We start from the raw sequence: 27,966 nt of genomic DNA on the forward strand, positions 1-27,966 counted from the left end.
AGCCGCTCGGAAAGACGGAGCTTACGCCATTCCAGGAAGTCTACTGGGGCCGCGGGGCGGGGCTTCATATGGGCCCCGCCCACATCTCCTAGTTGTCATAGTGACACTGAGAGTGCTGAAGTTGGTGTCTGTTAGACTCTAGCTGTTAACATGCAGTACACCGGGAGCAAATATATCGGGGCATACAAAAATGGGAGGTAAGGCCCCTTTCGTCCATGTACCCACTCTCTCAGACTAGGACCCTAAGCCAAGCACTTTAAAAACGTGTTCAACTAACGTGCTCAAACACAGATACCTAATAAGCCGCATAGGTGGGATTCATTCATTCTAGTGATGTGTGTGTGTGTGTGTGTGTGTGTGTGTGTGTGTGTGTGTGTGTGTGTGTGTATGTGTGTATCCGTATGAGCGCGTGTATCCCCTGCATCCACATGGTGTGTGTATGTATGCGCGCGCGTTTCCCCTGAACCCACATGATGTTTCACGACCACCTGTAACCAAAGGTGTTCTTCTGGCTTCCGTGGGCACCAGACATGTACACGGTGCGCATTACATACATAAGAGCAAAACATACACATTAAACATATTTTTTTAAAATTATGCAGGCAAAGAAAACTAGAAAATGCTATTCAGCAAATGCTGATTGTTCTCCATGTCCAGATCTTGGATTTGATCCTGGTCAGAATCCCTGCAAACATAGTGGGATGGGTAAGCCTAACACAGCTAGGACAAGTAATCAAGGTCAGCCCTGTGGTCAAGAGACGCAGAGCACATGTGAGGTGGTCACTTTGACAGCAGCTCTGGATGAAGAAAGTGGAGTATTTTTAAGAGCTGGAGAAACTGATGTTGGGGGAAGTAATGGATAAATAAGTGATAGCTGTTTGGGCTATAAAGCACTTCGTGGGGATGTAGAGATGAAGAGATTGAGGTTAAGGGCCTGATTTGGAGGGTCTATGTGCACAGGCTAGAGGAAATACATGGAGTGTTTTAGAGGAAGTGGGAGTAGTGGTCTAGCAAAGCAAAGGGACAAATTCCTAGAGAACGTGATTATATATATGTGTGTGTGTGTGTGTGTGTGTGTGTGTGTGTGTGTGTATTGTGGGCTGTTGTCCAAATCCTCAGTCAGCTTTGCAAGGGAGATAGTATCATCTCAACTTCAAGGGGAAAGGATGAAAGGGAGCCTTAAGACTCTTGTCTAACCCTTGGGGAAGTGGCAAAGATGCTTGGGTGTGCAATATCTTGCACGACAGTGAGACAGTTCAGGCTGATCTTGCAAATAAATGGTAGAACTTAACCAAATGACATGCTCACTGTTATGAGCTAAGAAGTGAGGGAGTCGAGAATTTCTACCCAGCTTTGTGTCTAAACCATATCATTTCTTCCCACAAGGCAAAAGTTCCTACAGCAAAAGTTTTGTCAGGCGGAGGTGAAGGATTAGGCTTGGGCACAGAGATTGGAGAACCCATACACATCTTTATGGTGGGATGTGCTTCTTAATGTTTGTTTTGATTTTACAGACAGGGTTTCTCTGTGTAAGAGTCCTGGATGTCCTTGGAACTCACTCTGTAGACCAGGTTGACCTTGAACTTGAGATATACCTGCCTCTGCCTCCAGTGTGCTGGGATTAAAGGTGCGTGACACCACTGCCCACTGGCTATGCTTCATATGTAGAACACATTAAACCTTAATCTTTGGTTTACATAGACTCCCCATTGTTGGGGGGAATATAACATTGGACAAGTACTTTGGAAAAGCTTTGGGGTTGGGGATTTAGCTCAGTGGTAGAGCGCTTGCCTAGCAAGCACAAGGCCATGGATTCGGTCCCCAGCTCCAGAAAAAAAAAAAGAAAAAAAAAAGGAAGAGCTTGGAAGTTTCTTAAAAAGTAAGACAGCCATTCAGTCCTAGTTATTAACCTGATAAGTGAAAATCTTATACCCACACAAAGATGTGTTTGTGAGTACTCCTAATGGCTTTGTATAACTGAAACTGTAATAACTGGAAACTGGAATCAACCAAGATGTTCACCAACGTGTGAGTGGACAAATGTGGTATATCCATTCACTGGAATAGTACACAGCAATGAAAATGTTGGTTCACATACAGTAACATGAGTAGATCTTAAAAGAATTATATCGAATGAAAGGAATCAGAAGTGCCCAGCAAAAAAGGAGTATATATTATATGATACTATTTATATTAAATTTGGGGAAATATAAATCAATCCATGAAAATTGATCAGTTTTTGCTTAGGGATGAGAATGAGAGGAACACACAAGAAAAATTAAAGAGAGAATAAGCATAAACTGTGCTGGTGGATATATTAATCATATTGACTATGATGCTGGTTTCCAGGATGTGTCAGAATGTACAAACTGTACACTTTAAGTACGTGTATAGTTTTGCATGTCAACCATGTTTCAAAAATAAAACTTTTTAACCAAACATTAAAATCCATGATTTGCTTGTACCATATCTAAATATAAAAATGGAAAACGTGGTATAGCAGCTTATACCTATAACCCAAGCATTTGAGAGACTGCGGCAGGAGGACTGCCACAGGCTCAAGGCCAGTCTGAGGTACATGAGTTCCAGGTCAGCGTGGGCTAGAGAATGAGTCCCTGCCTCTCTAGGTATTTTGAAGCACTGCACAGTTGAGTTCTAGATAATTCTGCTTCAGAACATAGGGAATGAAAAAAGACCTCCCCCATTTTATAGCAGCCACTACTATGCATCAACACACACACACACACACACACACACACACACACACACACACACACACAGTGATTCCCATTTGCCAAATGAGAAAACAAGACACAGAGGTTATTTGTGTAGCATGCCCAAACTAACATTTGACAGAACATAGATGTTTTAAAAACTTGACCACTGTGACTTAATTGGCAAGGCTGGGTTGGGCATAACAGACTTAGGAGACACAGAATCAGCTGCCTGGGCTGCTGGTCTTTTCACAGCATTAATCTTGTAGCATGAAAGCTAGTTAGGAGGCATTTCAGTGGACAGTATAAACTCTGGGACAGTCTTCAGGGAGGGAAGGATGACAGACCAAAGTTTGTCCCATCCTTAAAAAAAAAAAAAAAAAAAAAGATTTCTTTATTTTATGTATGTGAGTACACTGTCACTGTCTTCAGACACCAGAAGAGGGCATCAGATCCCATTACAGATGGTTGCCAGCCACCATGTGGTTGCTGGGACTTGAACTCAGGCCCTCCGGAAAAGCAGTGCTCTTAACCACTAAGCCATCTCTCCGGCCCCAGGTTGTCCCATCTTGAACAACATCTTTTTGAGACTTTGATGAAAAGAAAAGCACCACAAAAGCCCTGACAGAATATTGAGGAGTGATGCACCTGAGGATGGAGAGTGAACATCTCTCTCTATGCCCCAGCGCCATGCAGGGCTCAGTGACTTCCCGTGTTCTTACAGGATGGAGGGCAATGCAGAGTACATCCTCCCTACTGACACGAGATACGTCGGGGAGATGAAGGACGGCATGTTCCACGGAGATGGAACCCTGTTCTTCCCCAGTGGGAGCCGATTCGACGCCATCTGGGAGAAGGGACTGGTGGTGTCGGTAACAAGCTGGGGCTTGTGGGAGGTCCCCAGGCAGGGAGAGCACCTGCTGTAGCCCCTTCCCCTCCCTGCCTGGTGCTTACCTTGTCCCACTCTCATTCTCCCAGGACTCTCCTCCAGACTCCCGTGTCATCTACTGCCTGATCTTTAGCCAATGACTCTACATCTCTGAAATTCATGTTCCTCATTCTTATACTAGGGACAGTTATCTTGGCTACCTAGTACTGCCATGATGGGTTAGCATTTAAATTAGCCCCATTGACCATCATATGGTTCCAGGGACTGGAAACCTAAACAGGGTCAGCAGGCAGACTCTAGGGGGAGAATCTCTCTCCTCACATTTTTTTTTCTAACTCCTAGAAGCTGCCTGTATGCCTTGGTCCATGACCAGGAATCACTCCAATCTCTGCTTACGGCACCAAGTTGCTTCTCCTCCTCCCTGCTCCTGCCATCTTGTCCTGTCTCTTGTCTACCTTTCCCCTGTAAGGGCCCTCACACTGGATGATTCTAGAAAAGTTCTATTTTTTTTTTTTAATGATTTGGGTTGATGCATTCACAAGTTCCAGCTTACGAGGTCACCTTTTGAGGGTGGGGGCGGGGTGGCATAACTCAGCCTAACTCAGTGGTGCTGAGGGTAAACAGGGGGACAGGTGGGTGTCCTCAGCCATTTCCTAGCACACAGTAACTACTCAAAAGTATCAGCTGTTACTGTCACCGCCTCTATTAGATCATCTGGTCCAAAGGTTCTGAGAATGAGGCTTATGGGCCGTGAATAGAGCTTGGGGTCCATGGAACCCCCTGACTTAGTCACAGAAGAGCCTCTGTGGATATGAAACTATGGCTTTTCTATGGGAAATGATCTGCACTCTCATGAGTCTCCCTGAAAGTGTGCTGGGCCTGACTCATGACCTAAAAAAAGGTTAAGGGATGCTTCTTTTATAGCCTGGGGAATCGAAGGCTCAGGAAAGGGATGTGACTTGCCCAAGGTCACACAGTGAACAAATAGTACTGTGGGAATTTCCACCCATGTTTCCTGATGCCTCGGCTGGTACAGTTCTCATATCCTGAGGCTCCTTTAGCAGTGAAGCAGCAAGAACAGAATGCACACGTCTAAACAACAGGCCGTGACTCTGACCTTTCCATTTACGATAATAAGAGAAAAACAACAACCTGTGTAAGAGCTTCTTCTCTGTGTGTTGGAGCACCCAGGGTACTGACAGATATGTGGAAAGAGATGATGAGAGACGATGAAAGGTGGATGACAGTCTATCCTCTGGAAGGTGGAGGCCCAGAGGAAGCCCCCACTATAGTTCTTATCCAAACTGAAAGGCTGAGACCCTACAGAGAGGTGGGGTGAGCCCCAGGCAGAGGCCAGGTGTGCTGATGTCCAAGGCCAGAAGGAATGAGTATCCCAGCACATCTGAGAGTACAGTGGTCCTTCCTCTGCCCTGTGTTCTGCTCAGGCCCTTAACAGATCAGACAGTGCCCGTCTGCATGGTTGAGAGTGATCTCTGTACTCAGACCATCGACTCAAATGCTAATCTCTTTGGGAAACACACACACACACACACACACACACACACACACATACACACACACACACACACACACACTCATGTCTCACAACTAAGCTTGGCATGTACCTATCTCACCAAATTCCCAGTCACCCCTTTTGGAGGGACCCTGTCACCATACTAATTCTATAAATTGAAAACTTGAGAGCCAAGAGTAGGTTACCTGCCCAGTCCCATGCAGAGTTACCATGTTTTTGGATTCAAGCCCAGGGTTCAGTGCTTTGTCTCTAACTCCCCTGATCCATACAACCAAGACCATGGTGGCAATTGTCTCTTCTTTCCTGTTGGCAGTGAGAAGCCAACTATTCCTTTGGTAACAACCAAAAAGGCTTTGGCTCCAGCTTCCTCTGTGACCATGTGCTTCTTTTCTCCCAGGGCAAGTATACCTTCAAAGACGGGCTACAGTATGAGGATAAACACTGGCACTACTGTGACAGCTATGACCGGAGGTTCTACACCGAGATATGCTATGGCCTGAAGCCCTCAGGTAGGACACCTATGCAGAGAAGGAGATCAAGGGTGCTAGAGATGGGTTCCTGGTCCCCACTAAACCTTCTCAAGGAGAAGATATATGCAGTAGATCCAGGAGAGCCACAGAAGCCAGTCCTCACACCTCAGGCCCACTAGCTGATTAGGAGAATGAGACCAAGGGACTCAGTCTCTCTGTGCCTTCCCCTACAAACACATGACAGGGCCTCACGAGTCCCTCAGCAATAAGAGAGTTTGCACCTAAAACAGTGCTCTGCATGGATGCCAGGTGCATGACACGTGACAGATGTCATGGTAAAAATAAGTAAGCATTATAGCGAGAGAGTGGGAAAAGTAGAGGGAGACTGGTAGAACCTGCCCTCTGTGGGCTGGGTGCTGGCCAAGGCTCCCTCTAGTCTCTGTCTTGTCCCTTTTCAGGGCGCCCTTTCTGGTCACTCTCCTGTGCTGGACATCACAGAGTAGAAAAATCGAGGTGGTTAAGGGTGACCTTGACTTCTCTATGCATCTCTAAGATGGCAACAGGCCTAAGGTTTGAGCCACAGAATGGCTTCAAAGCCACTGGCAGAGAAAAGGCACTCAGCTATCATTGCCAATACATGTGCGGTTTGGCTAGAGTCGGGGTCAAGTGTATAATTAGAGAACATTGGAGCGTTTGCAGTCCTGTAAGCACAGAATGGGGGGCATAGCATTCTGCTTTCTGCTCCAAGAAAGGGAAATTCAGGACTTAAAATGAACACGAGAAATCCCAGCATCCCCCTTTACTCCAGCCTACGAGACCTGAAATGTCTGTCTGAATTTCTTTCCCTCCCAGGGTTCCAGCACCCCTGGCTTAGGAATCAGGCTCAGACCCACTCCTTCCCTGCTGTGTCACTTAGCACCCAGGTTCCAGAGCCAGGCAGCTTCCTAGCTCGCTGGCATTGGGCCTATTACTCGGCATCTGCTGTGAGCTCTCTTCTCTGTAAGATGAGCTTCTCTGGGGATTAACTGAGACAGGAGGAGCCAGATGTCTAGCACACAAGAAAAAAATGAATGGTACCACTGTGTCATTTGGGAGAAAATCCAGATGTAGGGCTCTATCTACCCTTTGCTAGAGCCCTCCCTCATTTAGGTTCTTCTCTAAGGTTTCATGAGTGTGGCCAAGGGTTCACACCTGTGGCCTTTGTCCCCATGTTGGGCACCCACCCCTCTCTTAAATCTATTCTCTCCCTCGGGGTTTCTCTGACTTGAGAACTTCATCATGGTGGCCCAAGAAATGGATGAGGGTGAGGTCAGAGAAGGCAGGGGTCCAGTTTCCAAGGCCCTGCCACAGCCCCTTTCCAAAAGTTCCCTGGGACCCACTCCTGCTGACTTTGCTCCTGGCCCTGCAAATGGAGCATTTGGCCCCACAGTGGTGCCAGGCACATAAACATCAGCTAGTGGTCATATTTGAGCAGTGGGTTTACAAGTGGCCTTGCTGATGTACTAATTGTCTTCTGTGCCTCTTTAAGGTATCTCTCAGCTCACCAACATGGACCCACCCAGAAAAATCCCCCCTGGCTACTATGACTGTGGAGATGGCTTCTATAACCCCATGACCAGGGTCATCAAGGATTACCGGAACCGCTTTCTGAGAAATGCAGGTAAGTGTGTGCTGACACCTTAGACACTCAATCTTTAGCTGCAGAGATGGCTGCACAAGTGTGTGCACGTGCATCTGTTAAGAAAGAGACAAGTGTGGGTTATCTGACATCTCTGAGAATTCAAGGCTGGTAAACCTGTGTATGGCCTCAAAGTAAGAGCAAAAGCACTCATAGCTCAACTGTGATAGCACCAGAGTGTGCTGCTGAGAGATTAAAGAGCATTCTGTGGCATCCATCCCTTTATCTAGCATTAGTTGACTCCAAGTCAGACAGAGGGGGAAGCACAGCCTGGCCAGAAAGGAGTAGTTCCTTGTTGCAGAAAGGCTGGCTGCCCCCAGCTGGCTGACCTTCATTGCAGAACTTCATTTTAGTGAGGGACCCCAAGGCCAATCAGCTTCACAGTGACCTAACTCCCAGGAGACGATGGACAAAAGTGTGGGTGTTTCTATAACACATACGGGGTCACAGTTGTTTTTCTGGAGTCATAGGCCCATCAAGGTAACAACAGCTACAGACCTTCTCAAAGACATGTCCACACATGTACAGTCACACACATGTATAATCACACACACAAACACACACACACAAAGAGAGGGTGTCAGAGAGACAAAACAGAGAGAGAGAGAGAGACAGAGAGAGAGACAGAGAGACAGAGACACAGAGACAGAGACACAGAGACACAGAAAGAACATACACAAAGAGAGTAACAAAGCCGGACAGACAGCCAGACAGACAGAGCGAGGGTGAGACCTGCATATGCTGTTAAGGAGGCTTCTGTGGAGAAGCCTCTCTGTGGTAAGGAAGTAACAAGTTGAGCAATGGCTCCATGCGGTGGCTAGCACCTCCTTCCCCCAGAGACTTCAGTGAGGATGTCATCAGAACGTTGCCTGTAGGGCTGCCATGAGAGCTGAGGAACTATAAGGTGATCCCAAGACTTGGATCCAGAACTTCTCTGAAAGGAGCATGCTGCATTTTTAGATCTGGGGCTCAGGCCTGCATTTCCCTCGTGAAGCTGTGGACACTGCCTTAGGACCAAGTAGGCTTCAGAAAGCCACCTCAGCCAGTGCTAAGCAGGGCAATTTCCCAAAGGGCCTATCATGAATTCCAACCCTTCTTAAATACCCATTTATGGTACCATTTGCTTATGGCCATCAGGTGTGAGAAGGAACTCTGTCTTCTCATTTGTATCAGTCAGAAAATGGTCAAGAAAATGGGAAGAAGTGCCTGTCGGGAGCTGGGCTTAACGGCTGGCTAGTGTGGAGAAAGCACCAAGAGGGACAGTAGGGAAAGTCACACACGAAGCAGCTCGGGGCCTAGGGTCAAGAGCAACAGTGGGGTCACAGGAAGTGAGTGAAAGCACTAAGGAGTGCAACCTGGGGCTCAGAGAAGGGGCACTGCCTTTCTACTGTCCTTCTACAAATGTGAGGATACTGGCACCCCCTCTTAACAGGAAAAATAGAAGCCCGAAGACCTGCACCATGTTCAATTAATATGAATTTCTAATCAGTCCTCCTGAAGAATCTATAACCAGTCAGCCAGTGTCTGTTGTTCTATGAAATCCTTGGGGGTGCATGCGTGCCTAGGGGGATACACAGAAAGACCAAGGCTGTGGACATTGGTAAACCTACACAGAGAAGCTAGGGGAGGGACTATCATCCCTGCATCTTTGATGGGGGATAAGGCTGAAGATAACATTTATAAATCTTTCTTCTGCTTTCACACCACACCCTCTTAGCCCCAAGCTTACATTACCTCTAATCTAGTTTTTTTTGTTTGCTTGAAACCTGGCAAGGTGACCTAAACTGTCATTTACAAAGGGTCTGAATCCTGAGAGTCTTGCCAAAGTGTCCAAACAAAGTATCCAGTCTGACCGTTCAGTTGGTCAACTCCATGTCTGTTAAGTTTCTACCAGCAGCAGAAGTGTGAAGGAGTATGTTTTCTACATAGTGCTTCCTTTGCTGGACTGTAAAACAAGTTAGCCCAGCAACCAGGGGCAGTCACTCCAGCCTGTACAGCACTCCCCTCTGGGCTAAGTTCATTGGAGCCATCATTGCATCTCCTGACAGAACCATGCTCCCTCGGGAACTGGGGAACCGAGACCTATGAACTAGGAAAGTTCAAAGCTGCAGAGCAAAAACTCTCCCTAGAGCATGTCATGGTGCACAGGCATGCCTCAGCACCAAACCTGGGGCTGTCCCAATAGCAGGAAGCTAGCACACCGCAGATGCTTACCACATAGGTATGAGGCAGGGCTGATGGATCTCAGAGGTGGCGAGTACTTGTCTAGTATGCACAAGGCCTTTGTTTCAATCCTGAGGGCAACGGAGAAACTAAGGATCTGTAAACCAGATAAATCAAGGAATGCATGTGAGCTCTGAGTCTGTATTGGGGGCGGGGGAGGTATGTCTCTTTCTCGTCACAAGTATGTTTGACTATGAAATTCACTGGGAAGTGGGGCAGTAAGAACATTTTGCAGAAGTAAGGCTATATGCTGTATATTCTGGAGCATCCCGGAGCACTGTGTGCTTGTTACATTTTTCTACAGTTACAGTAGAATGCACGTGATTCAGTTGAAGCTTTTCAGGTTGGAATTCTATTCTAGTGCTATCTCCCCAGAGTGGCATCCTGGTCCAATGAAGAGTCACAGCCTAATGTTCAAGACAGACACAGAAGCACGCAATTGCAATATAGTGGGATATAATTGCAATATAGTGGGATATGGACCCCAACGGGCAGACGCTGCGGATAAGTGGGGGATGGAGGAGAGGGGAATAGGTTGAAATAGATAAGAAGGAGTCTCAGAGGTAATGGGTCTTAAAGGATGAATGAATGGCCAGGGGTGCAGTTTGGACCGTAGAGTGCCTGTCTCATATGCATGAGGCCGCAGTGCACATGACGTGGTGGCTCACGCCTGTATCCCAGCACTTGTGGGGTAGCATCGGGGGTACCAGGAGGGCATGCGTGATCCTCACGTGTACAGAGTTTGAGACCAGCTTGGTCAAAACAAACAAACAAACAAACAAACAAACAAACGATGGAGATACAGTGACTACAAGAGCCAGAAAGTCAGGGAAGGGCATTTCAGGCAGAGAGAATGTGTAAAGACGGGGAAGCATAAAAATGCACGTCATGATTGGAGAACCAGAATGTTCCAGAAGCCGTTCTCACTGGCATACTTAAACTTGGGGGCACTGGAAGACGGGCACTTATGGCTTGCTCGGCAGGTGTTTACTAACACTTGCTGCGGGTCTGGATCTGGCACAGTGTGTGGATGAGCAGTGCCCCAGACTCTTCCCCAGGGAGCACGAAAGACTCTCGGAGAGACAGCGTTCCTGACAATACAGAGTTGCTGCCACCACACACGGGAGGAACACCCAACCCTGGAGGTGAGCAGGCCAGGGTGGCTTCACAGAACACGGAGAGACACCAAACACAGCAGGGCTGGGAAGAATGTTAAAAGGCTTCGAGTTGGGAGAGGATATCTGACACGGGGAACTACAGTGGCTCAGGGCACGAACTAAGAGAATATATACTGACAGGAAGTGTGCGGGGAAGGGGCAACTGGGGCTAGGGGCTGTTTCGGGCTGGTGGCACAGCTCCGGATTTATCCTTTAGAAAGACTCATTTGCATAGAAAGAAAAGAGTAAAGGAATTAACATCAGATAGGAGATCTTCAGGTGAGATGGTTAGGCAGGAGAAGACAACTGAAAGGCCCCTCATATAGGCCCAGGCTGGGGACCCACTGAAACCTGGGTCAGAGTTCTGGCTCTCTGAATGCTGGACTCTTCCCTCTCTGGCTTCCTTCCTTCCTTCCTTCCTTCCTTCCTTCCTTCCTTCCTTCCTTCCTTCCTTCCTTCCTTTTCTGTAAATGAAATAGTTGGTCTGGGTAATCCCAAGTGTCCTTCTGACCTTAAGAGTCTGTAATGGAGAGAAACAGAACCCAGGAGTATTTTGGTCCAGATGTAAGCAGGTAAAGTTTGGAGTGTCCAGAACACCACTAACGGGGATCTCACTGACCATCTAGTCATTATCCTGACTCCCCTCCTCATTTGAAGAATGACCTGCACTGCTCTCCACCTAATCTCCATGGGCCCTCTCCCTACATCCCAATGTGCCATTCACAGTACTGCCATCTGTGACCTGGGGCCTGATCTGCTGGCCTGAGGGCCCGATGTGGCCATTCCCCTCTCTCACACAGTTTGCTGAGTGTAGGATGGCTGGGGGTTGGTATAACTGACCCGCCCAGCGCTGGGCATTCAGAGTCCCATATGTCCAGCACATGGACTAGCTAGCGTCTCTGCTTTTAACCACTACCCAGTGCTTAAAGAAGCTCCTCTGACCAAAGCTGAGACCAGCACGCGTATGTGAGTATAGATATTTAGTATGCAGTTTGGAAGTATGACCGTTTGGTAAAATGACAGCTGTAGGTCATGGTCCCCTCCTGTCCTGGCGCCATCTGTCTTTGGTCACACACACACACACACACACACACACACACACACACACACACACACACACACACATCACTATTGTAAGATACAGGGGGTCCAGCCTGTACTTTCTCCCCCAGCAGCCTGTAGGTACTGTCTGGCGATATCTAAACTATCCAGCGGGAAAAGTTTCTTAGTCAATCTGAAGTTGGTTTCCCTGTGGACACTTACTCTGAAGGAAGTGATGGGCTGAAGCCCTAGTGAAGAGTGGGTGGGTAGGGTTCAGTTGGTTGGTTTGGGGTTGTTCCCCCCACCCCACCACTGCCTTAAATTCTTCCCTCCGAAGCAAGCTGCAGGTCTCACTAAGCAGCCACAGCGGTTTGCTAAACCACAAATGTACATGAAGATCCAAATTGTCTGGATGTGGACTTTAAAGATGGCTTTGTTTTTGTTTTTACTGTGGACAGTGTGTTACTGCCACATTATGTCTGTGCACCACTTTCCTGCCTGGTGCACACAGAGGCCAAAAGAGGGCAATAGATCCCCTGGAAGGATAGTTACAGTTGATTGTGAGCCACTGAGGGTGCTGGGAATGGAACCCAGGTCCCCTGGAAGAGCACCCAGTGCTTTTAACCAGTAAGCCATCTCAACAGCCCCAAGAGATGCCTTCCGTAACTGAGAGGACTGTGGCAACTGCATTACTGTGAAAATTAGCCCTTCTTTTGAGGCAACATCTTACTATGTTGTTCAGATGAGTCTTGAACTCCTGGGCTCATGCCAACCTCCTGTTAAGCCTCTGGATGTATTACCAGCATGCAAGCTGTGCTAGGCTTTTAGATAATTTAAATTCACTCTTGTACTCATTAAGAAAAGTTTTGAAAGCCTCCAGAATTCCAAGAGATCAGGCGGGCAACCTGGGCCCGCTTGAATTTGGCTCTTAGTCCATGACAGTTAGTTTTAAATGTCAACTTGACACAATGGAGGATCACCTAGGAAGAGAGCATCAGTGTGGACATGTCTGTAGGGGATTATCTTGATTGTGTTAATTGAGATAAGCAGAGCTTTCTAGTGTGCACGGCACCATTTCCTGGGTGGGACTGTCAGGGTGGAGAAAGCAAACCGAGCAGTAGTATGGTGGATCTATTAATTCACTGTTCTCTGTCCTTGACCGGGTGTAACTCGACCAGTTCTCTCAAGCTCCTGCCATCTTGTCTTCCCAGAACTGTGGGCCAAATAAATCCCTTCTCCCTTATGTTGCTTCTGTAAGGTATTATGTATATCACAGCACCAGGGAAGGCACAGGCCCTTGGGCCCATCAGGGGTGAACTTCCTTGTGACTGCCAGGCATAACACAGGCCTGTGTGCATGTGTGTTCTTTACACACGCAAAATGCTCAATACTCTGCTTCCTGTTCCGTGCTGGCTGGTAGGCACTAGACTGATTCCATACCTCCCTCCAAGGACTGTTGGAGGCAGCCTTTCCTGGCCTCCCTCCCTCCACTGCCCACCTGACTCCCACTCCTCACAGCCCCCTAGGTTTCTCAAGCAGTGTTTAGCCTGTGACACTGAAGTATCCATACTTGGGAGCTCAGGAGACCAGGGGCTCTGTGACTATGCCTAACTTACTACGGATCTTAGCATCTCGGGTGAGCTGATGGAGTCTTTGTAAAAGAAAAGACAGGCAGGCAGAGCTATTCCTCCCACAGCTGGCTCGCATATTCTCCCACTGAAATCGAACTAAAGTTCAATTCCCTGTGCACAGCAGACGGACAGCTCACTAATTTGAACAAAAGCAGTCCATTATGTTTCTGTGTAGCACCAAGGTTTCAAACCCCCTTACTGCCCACCACAGGTCATGATCCAGGGTCTCTTGGGCTATACCTAATCTGCAGAGGTTGGGTTTGTTTGGTCCAATGCTGGAACTGGATTGGGCTTGAGCTACTGGGTGGGGCACACACTACTTGGGTCCCTGCTACATAACCCCAGTGGCCTTGGTCATTTCTGTCCACCTTAAAGCCTCTGCTCATGCTCTCTGGGCTTCATGAAAACCTCCTGTGCACGTTGGCAGCTGAAATTGGGATGTCCTATGATTAGAATGTCAGGCCTCAGAGTGGCAGATGACCCACTGGTGACAGTGGAATTGTTCCATGTCCCCCAGCAGTGATCTTTCCATTCTGCCCTGGAGCATTCTGTGGTTGAGACAGACAGTAAGCTGTAAGTAATAGCCACTGAGCACGGTTACTGTATACACCCCTAAGCACAGCAAGTACAACCAAACAGGCTTGTCTAGGAGGACCTTTTATCCAGTGGGGGAAATGAGGACTTAGTGGTGTAGTGATTAAAATCCACAGGGCTTGGGAGCTCACTTTTCCTCTAAGAGCCTCGGTTTCCTCATCTATAAAATGGGTATGGTGCCAGCATACCTATCTGAAGGAGCTGTGGGGAGGGAGGCTAAGTATCTGGGCACACAGCCTGCACCTGGCCCAGACAGGTGCTCCGTGATTAGTGGGTTGAGGCTGCCGCTGCGATGATTACTAAGTCAGGCTGCAGGAAGGAGGGGTGAGTTGGGCCCTGGAGCTTATTATGTTTTCTCTGGGTGCTGAGGAGCACAGAAGCCTCTTGGGAGGTGAGGGTGATTGTCGATGCTAATCTTGCTGACTCCTCAGGGTTCTGCCTGGGAAATGAAATGCTGCCGGGAGTTTGGGGTCCGCAGCCCCTTACTCACAGCATTCAGAGCTCCAGGCTCAATTCGTTTGAAGACCTACTGTCCCCCACCCTCCTCCATGTGCTCTACACCACATTCAAGTCCACCCAGGCTGCCAGCCCTCCATTAGTGAGCATCCACAGACTGCCTTTCCTTCTTTCTTCTCTACCTGCCCCAGGCCTCCTCTTCTCTTAGTGCTCAGCCAAGAGCCAAAGGCCAAGGTCTCTGTCTGTTACTGCTGCAGAGTGGTTTTCCCTGCACACTCACCACCCAGATGAGCTCATTGGGGAGGAGTCTGCACACACACACACACACACACACACACACCACACACACACACACACACACACACACACACACACACACACACATACACACACACACACCGTGCTTAGGACCTGCTTCTCCCATGATCTATTCATCTGCAATGTGATAGCTGGTGTCTGACAGGTTAACAACTTCCTCATGGGGGACTGGAGAGAGGTCTCAGCAGTTTAAATCATTTGCCACTCCTGCAGAGGACCTGAGTTCAGTTCCCAGCCCCACGTAATGGCTCACAACCTTCTCTGTAACTCAAGTTCCAGGGAATCTGACACCTTCTTCTGGCTTGTGTGAGCACCAGACACATATGTGGAGCACAGACATCAGGCAGGCAAAACACTCACGCACATAAAATAAAAAACCAAGTCTTTTGAAAACAGAACTCGTTTCTGGTTGGTCACACAGCTGTTAACAAAGTTAGGCCAAACCCCAAAGTCTGTTTGCTATGGTTCAAATGTAGACACTGTCCCTCACAGGCCCACAGGTGAAGAAGCCTTGGGCCCCAGGTCGTGTCATCAGGAGGTGGGTCCCTAGGGGAGGGCCTTAGGTCACTGGAAGCATGCCATCGAGAGGCCTTGTGAGAACTCAGTTCCAGTTTCTCTGCTTGGCTTTCTGGCTTGCAGTTTCACAGTCTGCCCTTCACATGCTACCCTGTACTGAGGCCCAAAGCCACCAGGCTGCTGATCTTGGACTGGAACCTTTTACAACATGAACTAAATAGACTTTCTCTCTTTATAAGTTAATTGCCTCCATTATTTTGTTACAGTCACAGGAAGCTGGTTAATTACACTATTCTTTCATCTTGCCAGTTTGTGCACAAATTCACTTTGTGCTCATCGATCCCCTCCGTAGACAGGGTCCTGCCTGATTCTTAATTGTTCCTCTGCAAAAGACAGTCACTGGAACCCACCTAGAGCTCAGCAAGGAGCCTACATGGGTGAAATGGTCCACTCTAGAAGCTTAAGACAAAGCCTCCACGGCCTCCCAAATTAAATGTCACCTTACTTGAAAAGAGGTCCTTTATACACTGCAACCCAATATAGGAGCATTTGAAGATATCATGATGATTACCTCTAATGCAATGGAACCCAAGAGATTAACTAATGATGCCCCTGTCCACCCCTTGCCTTCCCCCTTCTCAGGAAGAACAAGCCAAAGTCACGCCGGCATTTTGTTCGTGCGTCTCTTTCCTGTAGCTGTTGCTTGCCTCGTGCGTGCGTGGTACTAGTAGTAATCACTTTGGAGAGAACTGTACCACTAATCCTTACTCCCTCCCCCCAATTAATGACACCCCATGCGAGCATCTCCACTGAAAGGCGCATTATTAATATTCAAGGGAAAAAAACCCTTGTAACCATTTTAACAGATACAGCTAACAATGAACTAAATTTGCTTTGTGCAAGACAGAGAGTGAGCATCCCAAATTAGTTTATGTGAAAGCTGAAATCCTCCCCTGAAAGGTCTCAGTACCATCCTCAAAGAATATCCGGATCATCAGCAGTGCCGTGAAGATTCCCGCCAACATTATCCCCTTTGTTGTCTGAAATGTGGAATCAAGCACATCTGGCAAATGTCCTGGAGCTCACGAATCTCTCAAACGGCGGCGGCTAATTCCCAGTGGTGAGAGAGAGCGAGCGCCACTGCCTAATCGTGCTGCTCTTCAAAACAGCGCCGACTTTCCTTCAATCACAAACAATGGCTTTGCTTTCTTAAAAATATCACACGCCAGTGATTATTTGCAGAGAGGCCCATTTTTACGCTTGAACCTGTGGGTCCCAGACAGAATTCAAAATTAAGACCAAGGACCTCATCTGAATGTCTGCTCAGTTCAGCGGGCAGTGGGAAGGAAGACTGTGACCTGGCTTGTGCGGTCTGGAGACCTTGGGAGGGAGGTGAAGAGGAAGATGGTGATGAGCGCTATCACTGAATGAACATCTACCATCTTGTAGGAGAGGCGTCCCGTCAGCTACATCTGACAAACTGAGGCTCACTGAGGTTAAGGGATCCTCACCCCCCAGCCCCAGCCCTGAAATTCAGCATATGTGGGAGTCACACTTGGGCTTATCTGCTTTCTCTTTCCACTCTGCCAAGCCTGTTCCCAGGGACCTGGCCGGCGTGTCACCCCAGCGGACTTTAGAATATGTCAACTGTAGACCGTAGACCTGAAAACTGAAGGCCACCTTGTTGTTCTGAAGTTTAAACCAGTTGAAATCTGTAACTGTCCTAAATGCCCAACAGGAGGGGGCAAAGGAGCCTGCGGGATATGCTTATGACAGTTTTCCTGAGCTCCCCTGCTGTGTCTCCAGCACAGGCCTCCACCTCATATGACACCAGCAGCCTCGATGTGGCTCTCCGGATCATTCCTACTTTGCAGATGGTGAGATTGAGGGGAGGTAAAATTCCTGGCTCCGGGTCAGCAGAGCTGGAATTAAAAACCCAGGTAGCTCCAAAGCTAGATAACAATGGCATTTGGGGTGGCTCTGAGCGAGAACATGGGGTTATCACCAGTGACCGAACCAAGGGCTTTCCCAGAGCCAGAGAGAACAGCTGAACCACACAGATGGCTACTTTCGCCTAAACAAGTCCTCTGCTTACTTTATGCTCAAAACCCGAGTCCTCCAGTGCTACGGAAAGCCAAGCCTCCTCTAAACTTGAAGCAGCTTCTTCTCGCACGAGGGCCCATCCCATGCCTGACCCTCACACCATCAACGGTGGTCCAGCCAGGGCTAGAACCCTGATTTCCCACTGCTGATCGCAGCTCCTGCCCTAAACCCATGCTACCTCTCCATGGAGCCTCCCTGGGGTTTTCTGTAAAATGGCCAGTGAGGCTCCCACACAGCCCCTCCCACCAGCAGCTCTCTAGCAAGACAAAAGGCAATTTACCCAAATGTTATAATCACCTGGAGGCTGGCAAGCAGGGGCATCCCTGCTTTATCTGTGGTATTGTCAGCAGCACTATAATGAGAGCTTTGTGGAGGGATAATATCACACTTGTAACTGCCAGATAAAATGCCCCCACAGATCACATATCCCTCCAGCAGACATGGGTATCTGCCTCAGCCGAAGGCATAGGAAGGGGTGTTAGGGACACTGAAACCTCCACTGGGCCAGCAACTCACCCCATCCCCAGCCTTTGAGGAAATACTCTTTTCCTTACTTGACAGATGGGGAAACTGAGGCTCAGAGGGTATGTTATGCTAACAATCCCCCCCCTCATTAAAGTGAAGAGCCAGCCTTTGAACCCAGACCTCTCTGATAATATGGATAAAGCTATAGACCCTATCCCTGAAAGATACTGTTGAAACCCACCAAGAGAAATTGATCAAGACAGGGGAAGATTGGCCATCTGGAAGCAGCCACCCACGGGTCCCTGTCAAGATCCACGTTTGGCAATGACAGCCTGCTGGGGTGTTATCCCCCCCTGGCTTGCAGAATTGCCCACTGTCACTTTCTCACCTCACTACTCCAAAGGCCTTGGAAATTCCCCTCTAGCTTTGGGATGGGGAACTCTGGTAACAGTGCCTCCCTGCCCCCATGGCAGCCTCCTGGAGGCATCCAGAGGCCTCAGCTTCCCCTTCCACAGCTGGACAAGCTTGGCCAGCACAGTTTTCTTTGTCTCCTTTAATAGAAGTAAACGCAAGACCACAGATCATGGGCAGAAGCCTCACTTCTCTTCCTCAGTCTGGGGTACTTAGCAGAAGCCCACACCTTACCTCAGGCCTGACCCAGGATGTACAGTCAGCTCTTGGAGCTGCTGCTTATAAGCTAGATAATGGTGGACAGGTAGCTCACCTGCCCTAAATCCAGATTCCTTATGTGAAAAGTGGGACAGTAAAGGACCCGTCTTATAGAATTGTCTCAAGCATGAAGCTGACGCAGGCAGTCTAGTGGGAACAGTGCGGCTCTGCCATGGCATAGTGCATCCCAGTGATCACCACCATGGTGAGTATTTTGTGCCAGGGATGAAGAAGTAGGTGTGCCCTTCGCACCTCACACTCAGTGAGGCAGGATGCCATTGCAGCCTGTTTTCTCTGACCTCCACCCAGTTAGTTGCCTTTGATGTCACTTTCAAAACTGAACCAGTGGTCTGCTGCTAGCAGATCTCTCCTTAGTATTTGGCTTTGGAGCATGGGCCTCTCATCCTCACCTTTCTTATCTACTTAGAACTTCAGACCCCCCAACCCAGCACCCCTTGGTCCTTTTCTGAACCCCTGTGTGCATGAGGGCTGTTCCCAACACCCCAAATCAGTGTAGGGACCACACAGCAGGCGCAGTATCCCAAGTGCTCAGATAAACCACAGATGACACGTGGAAAGCAGTCCACCACACTTCCTGTGGCCCGTGCTGTCCATGTTCACGTTAATTTAAAATATTAACTCTTCTAAAACCAGGAATGCCCTCATTTCTCTGGTACCCAGCTCAGTGTTCTGTGCTGGATGTATGAATGTGTCCTGTGTGGTTGGGATAATAGCCCGGAGAATGAGGTGCTAAGGTTGGCCTTAAAGAGCAAGAGCCGGGCTTTGTTAAATGGAAGGGAAGGAACGGCAGGGCAGGAGCACAGGATGCCAGGTCCCTAAGATGTGGCCCTGGGGCCAGTTTGTGTGTCAGAGGCTGGGGGTGGAGTCCAAGGGGACTTCGGGAAGGATGACCAGGGTGTCTGAGTAGGTCTGGACTGTGCATTCAAGCAGGGGACAAAGTGGGAGCCTGAATGCTGGTTAGTGGGGTTGACTTCAATCCCCAGGCAGTAAACAGCCAGGACAGGAGCTGCAGAGGGCTTCTCAGGAAGTGGGGCACAGCCATGGGCTGCAGCTTCGAAGTCAGGCATGGTTCTATCCTGGCACCACCGTGAACATGGAGAGAGGCTTTGGCTCTCTGACCCTCACTCCCCTCCCCTGTGAGCCGAGGATGGAGCGCTGACCTGCAACACCGGTGTTGTTGAGTACTTCACATCCCTCCTGGTTACCCCCACTGCCCCAGCCTAATCCAGCCTTTGACATCTGCCAGTACTAGCTGGCTTCCATCATCCACATACAGTTTAACTCATCCTTCCCCAGTGACAGCTCCCAGTGCACAGCAAACCTCAAAGTCACTATCCTCTCCATTTCAATATATCGGGCCCTCATTTGACTGCAATTCTCTTACACTGGCCATGATTTCTGGGGAGGGGTGTGTAAAGCAGAGAACTCTGGCAAAATGAAGAGACGGAACCTGCAAAAGGATTTCAAGGATAATAACATTGTTTTGACTTCTAGAATTAATAACTCATCAAGTTTGAATGCATTAACCGTACTGCTTATTTATTTATTTCGGTCTTGGCATTTCCTTTATTTCCACGCCTCTTACGTGTATCTGAATGGACCTTAGCAAGCTTGTGAGTGCTGGGTTCCCCAGGGGTGATGTCCTAATCCACTCCCAGGAGGATACTCCACAATAGACTGAGACCTACGAGCAGCCTAAGGCCCTCCACCTGCCTGCAGCACGCCATGCCTGGGCAGTGACTTCTCAGTCAATATTGACAGTACTGAGGTCTTTGCCTCTGGCCACCACTGCCAGAGAACTTCAAAGCCTCCTTTTTAGTTGGGAGTTGTGACAGGAACACCAGGCACGGTGGCATTGGTCCATCCCCACCACCTCATGCATTTGTGCATTTGAACTGAAGGTGGGGCAGAGCTATGGGGCAGACACCTGCCATGGGTTGAAAGTCTGATTTAGTGTGAATCTCCATCAGTTGTGGACTCCTGTTTGCTTTGACCCCAGGGGTAAGGGACAGTGTCCCAGGCAGAGGTTCCCTCTCTCAGAGCCTGGCCTGGCCCTGGCCCGCTGCCAGTCTGGCCTTTAGGGTGATAAGGTTGGCAGTGCCTCTTCCATGTGCCTGTGATCACACACAGTCAGACTTCAGATACACAGTCACTGCCATGCTCAGTCAGCCCCACACATGTCACACATGCACCAGAGTTCCACGCCTTAGAGTATGCGCACAGCACCCTCAAACCTAACCACTGGCACACTCACAGGCACACAGCTGTATGCTGAGAGCAACTGGGTAGACCTGGGCGTTCGTGCCGGTGTACATGCTAGCGCCTTCCTGGTTCGTGCCGGTGTACATGCTAGCGCCTTCCCGGTTCGTGCCGGTGTACATGCTAGCGCCTTCCCGGAGCCTTCCTCTGCTTCAATAAAGAAGGAAGTCACTTCATCACCCAAGCTTTCCTTCTAGTAAGTGATGGCAACTCCATCTGTCTCACTGAGAGAGGATGAGCGCGTGTGCGCTCTCTCTCTCTCTCTCTCTCTCTCTCTCTCTCTCTCTCTCTCTCTTTCTCTCTCTCTCTCTCTCTCTCTCTCTCTCACACACACACACACACACACACACACACACACACACACACACACACACACACACACACAGTACAGCCCTCCTAGGCTCTTGCCTGGGGAGCCTCTTCCCCCTCCCAGAGGCCTGCTGCTGTGCTCATTCTGGGTCTCCTCCCTTTCCCAGCCTACACCTCTCCCCTCACACTAATAGGATCTGCGTAGGAGTGGTGACCACAGGGTTGTCTAGCCCGAAGGTGTGCCAAGACCAGCTTGTGGGTACCCAGTGACTCCAATCTGCCTGTTTGCCCACCATGGCTAATTTGCCCCAGCCTGTCCTCCTGGCTTTGAACAGAACCCATTAGTTGAGCTGTGCCTTTTGATCCTCTTGGTGCCCATCCTACCTATGAACCTCCTTCCTGTGGTCCCCCACCCCAAATCATCCAGTTTGGGAATTAACGACATATCAGAATGAGGAGCTCTCACCTCCTCAATACTCTTCCTGGCCAGGCCTCGCCACCGCTTTCTCCAGGAGGTCTTGTTCACATCGCTGTACAGATGGGGTCCTGGCTTTGGGATGGAGCAGAGCTGGTCACCTAGCACGTGGGTGGTTCCTCATCTGACCCAACTGTATCTAGTTCCAGAAGTCTCACCTTATAAATCATCTAACTTCTGGCTTCTCTCTGGGTATTTGGCATTTCCTGTATATCAAGAGCTCTCCTAAGCATGTTTGAGAAGTGACTGAACGGAGAAGCTTCCTGGCAGCAGCATTTGTAGAGGGAGAAACAGGCCAAGGAAGGTGGGACAGAACCCCCAAAGCCACACCGTGTGTATTGCAGGTGTGTATTGTATGTGTGTGCTTGGGTGCGCTTTCTTGTGTGTTGCAGATGTGGAGGCCAGAGGTCAATTTCAATTACCTTACACTATCACTCTTAACCTTATTTTTGAGAAAGGGTCTTTCATTGAACCTGGAGCTGGCCAGCAAGCTAATCTCATCTAAACAGCATAGCCAGCCAGTGAGCCCCAGGGATCCACCTGTCCACCCTATTCTTACAGGTATCTGATCTCAAGTCTTCAGCCTGGCAGGCCTGGCCCAGAGCTGGCCTATGCAGGATGGCCCTTCTTCATCTTTTCTGGAAGGCAAGTCAAAGACCAGCCAGCTTAGAGCTTCCTGCAAGTGGTTAGTCCTCACCTATGATCCAAGGCCAGGTGGTAAGATACCCAACCTAGGGCCTCAGGACACAAAGGCAGCTGCAGTTGGCAGTCTTGGACCTGCACTTGGCGTGCCTCCCTACCCTTCGAGGAGCTCGCTTTGCTCAAGGAGGGGAGGATATTCTTCTCTTTTGATCTCAGTCCCAGAGAGTAAATCTGTTACTTTTATGTCCCCAAGTTTACATTTCTTTATTCATTAGTTCATCATGTAGCTATTAAGTGCTTTAAATGTGCTGGATCTGTGCTAAGCCCAGATGACATGGCTGCTCCAATCTGCTCGAAGCAACCATGACCTTGGCTTCCTCACCGGGAAAGACTGTCATCCAGACAGGGCCTGAGAGGCAGGAGGGCCCAGCCCACACAGATCGTGAGGCTCCTTGTCTCTGGACAAGTAAATCCATAGACCCTTTCCCAACCCCACAGCCTTCTACTATAGGAACTTAATTTTTCCTGAAAGAATTTTCAGGACATCACACTTGTATCAACAGTCCTTTGTATTAAAAGGAATAACTAGGTGTCGGTGTGTGGAGTATACCACACTTTGGTATTATCTCTCGTCTAGGCCTTTTTGATTCTGCTGAAGACAGAACATAAGTTCTTCTTGTGCATATCTGGGAATTTTCTACCACTCAGCTGTATCCTGGCCTGTTCTTTCAGAAGGTCATGTAGCCCAGGCTATCCAGGACTTTCCTTATTCTCTTGCTTCACACTCCTGGGGCAAATCAGAATTGACCTGGCAAAGCATTTACAGGCCACCTATGTATGCTGGGTGCAGTGGTCTCTCACTGAGGACTTAACTCTAAGCCAGTGGTTCTCAACCTTCTCAATGCTGTGGCTCTTTAATGCGCCATAAAATTATTTTCATTGCTACTTCATAACTGTAATTTTGCTACTGTGACGAATCATAATGAAAATATCTGATATGCAGGATATCTGATACACGACCCCCCAAAGGGATTGTGACCCACAAGTTGAAAAGCACTACTTTAACAGGAGAGGGGGTCGTCATCTAAGAAAGGATTGAAGAACTGTGGTATGAGGGGCCAAGGGAGAGAAAAACAGTGAATGGACAACTGGCTGTGTGAAGGGCTTCAGTTTCTCTCGGAGAGCATGATGTCTGGTCTGTAAGCAGCACACTGGATTTTCATGTGTTTTAAAGAAATCATTTGTTTATTTTAGAGCAGTTACAGTCACAAAAATCACTGTGAGGATCCCACAGCATTTCTCCGTATGCCCCATGCTCACTTCCTCTCTTCTAGCCACGGTCGTGTGGTACCCTTGAAAACTTAGTGCATTCATATTGGTCTTCATGTTGGTGAACTAGTGTAACTGAAAGCCCACCGTGTATCCAAGCCCCTTTTCTTTCCCCAGTGCTCACTTCCTGTTCCAGGATCCCTTCCAGGTCATCACTTGACATGTAGTTGTGTCATCTTAGGTGTGACAGTTGCTCTGGCTTTTCTAAAAGTTTATTGTGTGAATACACTGTAGCTGTCTTCAGACACACCAGAAGAGGGCATAGGATCCCATTACAGATGGTTGTGAGCCACCATGTGGTTGCTGGGAATTGAACTCAGGACCTCTAGAAGAGCAGTCAGTGCTCTTAACCACTGAGCCATCTCTCTACCCCACCCCCTTTCTTTTTTATTTAATGCATTTTGTTTGGTCTCATTGTGTAGCCATGGCTGGTCGAAAACTTACCAAAAGCCCAGGCTAGATTCAGTCTCACAGAGACCCACCTATCTCTGCTGCCTAAGTGCTGGAATTCAAGACACGTGCCACCCACCAGGCCCTGCAAGGATTTCTGCTTTTGGTTTGATTGGGTTTTCAGTGCTAGGAACTAGGTTCCCACTGCTAGGCTACACCCCAGCACAGCTTCCCTTGTTTGGGGTGACAGTTTGAAGGAGCACTGACCAGCTATCTTGTAGGATGTTCCTTGATTCAGGACATTTCGATGTCTCTCATATGATTAGACTGGGAGTGTAGGGTACAGGGGCGGGGGGGGGGGGAGACCACAGAGGTAAAGAGCCATTTTCATCTAAACATACCAAGGGGAGGGGACAGACTCCCTGGGGTTTCCTTGGCACTGGGGGGTGAACCTTGAAGGCCTGGCTGAGGCTGGGTTTCTCTACTACAAAGTTTTCATCTCCCTTCCTTTGGGGACAGTCGCTCTCTGCACGAGGGCAGAACATCCATTCAGATTTTTGTGCATTTTTGCCAACATATTTGTGTTGGTGGTTTTGGTTTTGTTTTACTTTTTAGGAGTATAAGAACATTAGTAATTTTAGGAACCTAGAAATCTTGTATTCCAATGAGCAAAACACATAAAAAGCAACAAGACATTACACTGCAGGGCAGGACCGAGAAAGCCAAGGATTATTTTAAAATTCTTCTGTGACCAATACCCATAAAAGAAAGACAGACATGGGGAACACCAAGAACAGGAAGGGAAAGCCACTGCTGACTTGCCACAATTCACTTTACCACCTTTAACTTCCCTTCGAGCCACAAATGTAGTCAGAGCATCCTATCCATAAAAGTCCAAGGATGGTTGTGGTTGTGGTTGTTGTTGTTGTGTGTGTGTGGTTGTTTGGTTGTTTTGCATCATCTCATTTATTCCGGCTTATTATCTCATCAAAAGCATTTCCCCTGTGTTGCCACACACACTTCACAACTCTCATTTCTGCGGGCTGCTAAATACCCCCTCCCCATGGCTTACAGTGAGAGCCCGCTGCCCTCCTCCCAGGCCAGTAGGTTGCTGGCATATAGTTAGAAATCATTTGTTGAATGAATGAATGAATGAATGAATGAATGAATGGACAGCACTGTAGCCATTCCCAAGTTTGGAAACGTACATCATCTTTCATTCTCTTGATTCTAAATATCATGGAGACAACTAGATGATGTCCTTAGGACAGTGTCCCAGAGTGGCGTTGCCGGGCCAACAAGATCCAAAACCTTAGGATGCTGTTAGATGCACGAAGAAGTCTTCCCCCCACCCTCCCACCCCACTTCCCTCTGCCGAGGCTGATCGTTTACAATTGATTAAAGAGTCCGTGGGGGTGTTCTCCCCATCTCTCTTTGCTTTCCTCCCCTCCTCCTCCCCTCCTGCCAAAAAAGGGAGGAAAATTACCCAGAGAAGGTGAAGATGTTCTCAGACAATCATATTAACATATTCCAACAATCGCAATTTGCAAAATAGTAATCACTACTCTCGGCTCCAGGAGGCATTAATCAAAGCTACAGGTTTAATTCCAGTTTAAATATTGATGAAATGTGCTCCGGCAGCCTCACCCTGGCGTGGCAGGGCCAGTGAGGAGGCACCAGGAGGTGGAGGGAGGGTGGAGGAGCAGCTGCCCGAGAGAAGGCATCTGTGATTCAAATTGGAGGCTATGCAGCCAGGTAGAGAGCGAACAGGGTAGTAAAGAGGGCTGTTAAGTCCATTGCTGTCAATTTGTAACGATCAGGGAGGGGCCCGAGGACTGGTTCAGCACAATACACCCAGTTTGTCTGGTTTCAGGGGTTACCGCTGAAGAGGCTGCAGCTGCACTGATTCCAATAGCCTGGAGACTTCAGAACTGTAATTATCAACCAGGCTGCTCACAGTGTGGCGAAAGTGGGCTCCACCAGCGATTAACTCCTTGTGTGCTGACACATCAGTGTAGCACCCCACCACACACCCTTGGGTTGCCAGCCTCAGCTAGGACAATCAGGCAGCCTGCTAGGGGAAACTGAGGCCACAAGCTGCTTAGGTCAGTCTCCCAAAGCCAGACAGAGCATGCTCAACAGCGAGCTTTTCATCTTGAGTCACGTGCAAAGAAATAATGAGGTTTGATGGGGGTGGGGGGTAGCTATTCTGGAAGCTCTTGCAGCATCAATCTTGCCCTGGGGTGAGAAGTCAGGCTGCAGCTCCTGATGACCTTGCTGAGAGTCTGCAGGCCAGAGAAAAGTTCTGTGAAGAAGCACGATCTTCCCGGCCCTGCTGGATTGTTACAGACCCACCGAGATGCAGGGTTGTGTGGCACATCCAACCTCTTTCCACTGTGGGTCTGGCATTTTTTCCTAGGAAGGTGCCCCTAGCCAAGTCCCTAGGGTAGGGAAGGTTTTTTAATAACTGCCTTCTTTGCAGCTTTCAGGGACCCACCCCCTTGGTCCCTAGTTTCTAGCATTTATCACCTGAAGAGAATGGGGAGTCCCTTCCTCCTACCTGAGGCATGGGTTAAACAGAGGTAAAGAGAAAACACCTCCATTTCTGTGGCCTAGAGGAAGCCAACCAGAGGACAGGGGTGGCACAGAAGGACAGGAGGTCAGGGAAAGGGCAGGCAAATAGGTGGTAGGTGGGAACAGAGGTGAGTAAAACCTATGCTTCCCCACCATGCTCCTCTCAGAACAAAACCCAGGCAAGTTCTCCCATGTGTCCACAAAGACGGGAGCCCCAGAACTCAGTCCCAGTGCTGTTCACCAGGTTCCTGGTTTGGGGGACTTAGAAGCAACATGGAGGACAGAGTCAGCGTGGGTGCAGCCAGCTATGAAACATGAGGCATGGGTAACAAGCAAAGAAGAGGAAAAGTGAACCGTACAGCGGAGCAAAAGAAGTCCCACACAATGTGGCTCACAGCACAATGCCATTCTCATAAATTAAAAACACATTTGCACACAAAACAAGAGGGCATATTTTATAGAACGCATGCATTTTTAGGGGTGCCTGCCCTGCCATTAGAGTGGGTCCCTGTTGTGGTGGGGGAGGGGCTGGATCTGGATATGTATGTAGAGGAGAAAGAGAGAAGACAGGAAAATGAAAAAAAATTCCACAGAAGGTCCCATACAGAGAGGTGGTGATGCTTCTGCACAGACTGAAGATTGGGGCTCAGTCAACTGCGAGGCTTGGAAAAGCAGCAGACATGGGCTCAGATCCTCCTAGGCTCTCCAACATGCTCGCCCAGAGGCTGGGCACAAGTGGTCAGACCTCTCTAGCAAGCCTCTGTTCATCTGCCCACTGGTGGGAACGACTCACTTATATAGAGGCCATGACCATTAGAGTACAGGGAGAGGATGTGTTCGGGCTTCTGAGGGTCTAACACCAGCATAACTGTATTCTACCTCTGCATCCCCCACTTCATAGCTGAGGCTGTACATCCTGGCACCTTTTGCTAAGGTCTGACCCAGTGCAGTAGGACTGCTGCTCGTATGTTATGTCAGCAGGTGACTGCCTGAGTGTAAGGCTGTCACTCTGCATGTCAGGATCAAACCAACTCAAAGAGGCCGAATGCTCCGGCTCTCTTCCTCAGCCCCACCTTCCCATCACGTGCTCTTCTCTAACTCAGAGGTTAGTTTTCCCATCTAGCCACTCAGCTGAGGGATGCTCTGACAATTAAAAGGTCTGCTCCAGCCATTCAGAGCTAAACAAACCCTTGGGACAGCCGTCCATGCTGGAAGGCACTGCAGGCCCCAAGATCCCATCTGAGGGACCTCCCAAGCTGGGCGGGTCCTAGTGAGTACCAGGAGTAACTGGCTTCTCTCCCTACAGATGATGACGAACATGAGTGGATCATCAGGACCTGCCGCAAGGGCTGGTTGGTAACAGCATCCACACAGAAGTCCCAGCTGTGAACATCCCAACCAACCTCGGAACCTCACCAGAGACTTCCCTCTGCCCACAGCTGGCCTGGGAAACTGGCTGTAGTCCTAGCTTCGATTTGGGTTTCAAAATAAAGGTTTTCTGCACTGAAT

The 27,966-nt window shown here is 48.9% G+C and overlaps 1 protein-coding gene across 3 annotated transcripts; it reads left to right on the forward strand.

The window, feature by feature from the left end:
- Positions 1-13: 13 nt before the first annotated feature.
- Positions 14-27,965, forward strand: Morn5 (MORN repeat containing 5). 3 transcript variants are annotated; one of them, NM_001395070.1, is made up of 5 exons: positions 121-197; positions 3,439-3,586; positions 5,535-5,646; positions 7,136-7,267; positions 27,764-27,965. In NM_001395070.1, the coding sequence occupies exons 1-5, from the start codon at positions 151-153 to the stop codon at positions 27,844-27,846; spliced, it is 522 nt and encodes a 173-aa protein (NP_001381999.1). In that variant the 5' UTR covers positions 121-150; the 3' UTR covers positions 27,847-27,965. The 3 variants fall into 3 exon arrangements, with proteins under 3 accessions (XP_063140146.1, NP_001381999.1, XP_063140145.1); XM_063284075.1 differs by lacking the exon at positions 121-197 and adding an exon at positions 1,518-1,627; XM_063284076.1 differs by lacking the exons at positions 5,535-5,646; positions 27,764-27,965 and having other exon boundaries at positions 14-197; positions 7,136-21,123.
- The last annotated feature ends 1 nt before the right edge of the window (position 27,966 follows it).

Source organism: Rattus norvegicus, chromosome 3 (assembly GCF_036323735.1).
Source record: "Rattus norvegicus strain BN/NHsdMcwi chromosome 3, GRCr8, whole genome shotgun sequence".
Classification (NCBI taxonomy): domain Eukaryota; kingdom Metazoa; phylum Chordata; class Mammalia; order Rodentia; family Muridae; genus Rattus; species Rattus norvegicus.

Bases quoted from the DNA above. Each gene is read 5' to 3' on its own strand.
- Morn5 (NM_001395070.1), top strand. From the start codon at position 151: ATGCAGTACACCGGGAGCAAATATATCGGGGCATACAAAAATGGGAG. The intron at 3,587-5,534 runs GTAACAAGCTGG...CTTTTCTCCCAG, and splicing joins AGAAGGGACTGGTGGTGTCG to GGCAAGTATACCTTCAAAGA. The intron at 7,268-27,763 runs GTAAGTGTGTGC...CTCTCCCTACAG, and splicing joins CCGCTTTCTGAGAAATGCAG to ATGATGACGAACATGAGTGG.